At 58.0% G+C, this 3,402-nt stretch overlaps 1 protein-coding gene across 2 annotated transcripts in view; it reads right to left on the bottom strand.

Annotated features, from left to right (window-relative positions):
- The window catches only part of PCGF2 (polycomb group ring finger 2), an 8,740-nt gene that overhangs the window by 1,632 nt on the left and 3,706 nt on the right, over positions 1-3,402 (bottom strand). For both annotated transcript variants that reach the window (XM_024745173.1, XM_024745181.1), the window contains exons 3-10: positions 3,039-3,135; positions 2,682-2,737; positions 2,544-2,594; positions 2,231-2,339; positions 2,004-2,058; positions 1,818-1,913; positions 706-786; positions 99-207 (exon numbers count right to left, since the gene is read on the bottom strand). In XM_024745173.1, the coding sequence (XP_024600941.1) occupies positions 99-207; positions 706-786; positions 1,818-1,913; positions 2,004-2,058; positions 2,231-2,339; positions 2,544-2,594; positions 2,682-2,737; positions 3,039-3,135 (654 nt within the window). The remainder of the gene's footprint in view (positions 1-98; positions 208-705; positions 787-1,817; positions 1,914-2,003; positions 2,059-2,230; positions 2,340-2,543; positions 2,595-2,681; positions 2,738-3,038; positions 3,136-3,402) is intronic.

Genomic DNA, 3,402 nt, shown 5'->3' with positions numbered 1-3,402 from the left:
GCTGTGAGAGCCATGGGAGGGGGTGGCTGGGCTGGGCAGGGAGGAGGGGGTGGCCGGCAGGGTGGCAGGGCTGGGAGCCTTGTCGCTGACTGACTCACACTCAGATGCCCCGCTGGTATTGGTGCCCTCGGAGGGGGTGGGCGCTGTGGGCAAGGTGAGCCGCTTGCAGGCTGGCTGGACGCGATACTTGAGGGGGAGAGGGCCATTCTGCAGGGAGAGGGGAGGGGAGGGTGTCAGGAGAAAGAGGCTAATGGGGCGGCCACCCACCTTCACCCCACGGCACCCAAACAGGGAGAAGGAAAGGTCCAGGCCTTGGAGAGGAGAAAGACTGGATAGAGAGGAGGAGACACGCGACGTGGGACTGACCAAGCAAGGCCGGAGAGACAGGGGCACACAGAGACCCAGAGAAGAAGAGAGCGCACGTGAGACCAGAGACAGAAAAAGGAGAGAGGGAGGCCAAACAGCAGAAGGCAAAGTTCACTCCTCCACACCCAACTGGGGCACGTGGTCTGCCCAGGGGTCCTGTTCTCCTTCTGAGTGCGGAAAGTCATCAGTGAGAGAGCGTCCGGAGGCGTACCTGGTGTGTGGCAGGCCACCCTGGACATGTCCAGCTCATGAGACGAGGGATAAACTGTCTGTGATTAGAGCAGGGTGGCCCACGTGATGGCCCAGTGTCCCCTTGCTGGCACCACCCCACCCACTCACCCGCCGCCAGGGGTAGATGTAGGCGATGTCCATGAGGGTGTAGTATTCCTTCAGCGGCTCGTCCTCATAGAGAACCTCAACCTGGAGGAGGGACGGGAGGACACAGCTCAAGCCTCCAGCTGTTTGGCAAAGAGGCTCCAAGCGGGTGGTCCCTCATTACTCTGGGGTTTCATGATGGATTCGACTTCCCTATCAGAGTCGTTCCAACATCACTCCTGACCAGCAGGTGGGAAGGGAAGATACCCACATCATCAACAGCCCCAGCCCCAGCCCCAGCAATCCACACGGTGGTCTGGGTCCCCTTCTATCTCTGGTATGTTCTCCAGAGGAGCTAACAGGCAAAGAAAAGGCCCAGGTGAGAAGGAACTTGTGGAGCAACGACTCTCACCCAGGCTGCACAGTGGAATCACACCAGTGCTTGGATCTCACTCCCAGAGATGGTTTTAACTGGTATGACATGAATCGAGTTTTAATCTCGATAGGCAACCCCTCACGTAATTCTGACATGTGGCAAAGTTTGGGATCCACTGTCCTAGAGCCTCAATAGTCCATGGACCAATAGCACCGGAAGCACCTGGGAGCTTGCCAGAAATGCAAAATCTACTCAATCAGAATCTTCATTTTGGGACTTCCCTGGCCGTCCAGTGGTTAGGACTCCGCACGCCTCTAGGCACAGCCAAAAACAAAAAACAAAAAAAACCCCGCACCTGCATTTTAACAAGATCTCTAGGGGGCCACATACATATTCAAATTTGAGGAGCAACGTCCTCAAGCTCCTTGGCAATTTCAGACCAGCATTCCCACAGCCAGCTGGCCCACGTAAGGCCCTGCATTTTTACACACACACCTCTGCCATAGTTCTAAACGTGCAAGCATGTACACACACACACACACACACCATCTTGGTCTCCTGCACCTCTGCACACTGGCTTCAGCAGATGCAGACTGCCCCACCCCAATCTAGTTTTCAGTTACCCTTCTACACGGGCTCAATTACACAACCGTGCAGGCCCTTGGTGACACCCAGCCAGCCCTGAACAATGGCTGAGATGCACAGATTGTCAGATACATCCACACATGGACACGTTTTTCAAAAGGGCCCAGGGACTCACCTTGTACTTGCTGGGCACATCCATCTTGTTGCGGAGAAACTTGGCGAGATGCATGACAGTCATGGCTGCTGGGCATCGCAGGAAGCGCACCCCTGTCTGGTGGGGGAGAGGCACCCAAGGACTGGGGTCCACCCCGGCACTCTCTCCCAGCCCACACCCCGCTCCTGGGCAGGCCCCAGCACTCACTTTCTCCTTGTCACCATCCCCATTTTCCAGGGGGCCCTTCTTCTCTTCCCGGTCCCTGCAGAAGGAGAAGGAATGAAGCAAGGGAGACCCTGGCGCAGGCAGGATCTAACTGCACACATCCGGAAGGCCCTCCTGGAAGCACCCTTTCCTCCCAGGGGAATGGGGACAGCATGGGAGAAGGGACCCAGCCTAGGACCCCAAAAGGACCAGGCACGGGCCAGACTTGCCTGACGCCTTCATAGAACTCGATGGAGAGGCTGACAATCTCATCGTCGCTCAGAGCCCCCTTCTCCTGTTCCAGAACCTCACCACGGTCCTCGTTGGAGCCGTTGGGAACTGCGGAAGGAGAGAGCTCTGAGGCATCGGCCTAGGAGGCGGGGACAGGAGCCCCACCAAGGACCCAGGGATCTCAGAGCTCAGTGCGGTGAGTCCAGCCACTCCTGGGCTGGGGAGGCCGTGTGCGGTGCCCACCGGCCCTCCATGCATCTGGCCCTTATACCTGGGGCAGCACCACGCACACACACACGTGAACACACTCACCTTCTGTCAGGGGGTAGGCTGCGTAGAAATCCCGCCTCCGTTTCATCTCATCTAGAAGAGAGGGAGCAGGCTGAGGCGGGGGGCAACACGCTTGAGCAGTGGTGGGGGGGGTGGCAGGACAACGAAGGGTGTAGGTACCTTTAAAAAGCCCAGGGACCAATTTGTAGACGATGTCTTGAAGGGTTTTGTCAGATCTGGAAAGAAGTACACAGGGGCCTGCTGGCAACCACGTCACCCCGACTCTCCAGCCTGGGGCCCCTTCTTCCCACCTCCCTTCCTGAGACCCAGGGCCCAGGCATGGGGGTCCCTAGAGGCCTTGTCTCTACCTCTCTAGAATTTCTCAGCTGGATGCACCCCTGAGGGAAGGAAGGGGATTCAGTCCATGCCTGGTGCTTCTCCACCTGCCATCCTGGCTTCAGGAAGCAAGGAGGGCTGGGGGACAGAGGGCAGCTGCCCCAGAGAACGGGCGGGGACAGGAGGAAGTGCTGGGCCCACCTGATGCTCAGTAGCGGCCGGGTTTTGTGGACCTGTACATCGCACATGGGGCAGTACTTGTTGGTCTCCAGGTAGCGCACAATGCAGGTTTTGCAGACTTGGCGGAGGGGTGTGGAGAGAGGAGGAAGAGTCAGAGTCCCCTTCATCACCCAGGACCAGCCCCCATGCCCCCTGCTCGGGTTCAGGTATCCCCTCTTCTCCACCTTGTTCCCGCAGCTCAGGCCTGTTCAAAGACCCAACACAGTCCTGTCTCGCACAGATGGCAACTACCCCTTGTCATCCATCCTTGGGGGAGGACAGATTGTGTGTGTGTGTGTGTGTGTGTGTGTGTGTGTGTGTGTGTGTGTGTGTGGGGACTGTGACA

Source organism: Neophocaena asiaeorientalis, unplaced genomic scaffold (genome assembly GCF_003031525.2).
Source record: "Neophocaena asiaeorientalis asiaeorientalis breed wild unplaced genomic scaffold, Neophocaena_asiaeorientalis_V1.1 scaffold1, whole genome shotgun sequence".
In the NCBI taxonomy this organism is placed as follows: Eukaryota; Metazoa; Chordata; class Mammalia; order Artiodactyla; family Phocoenidae; genus Neophocaena; species Neophocaena asiaeorientalis.
Note: the sequence above shows the minus strand (reverse complement) of the source record. Positions and strands in the feature narration are given on the sequence as shown.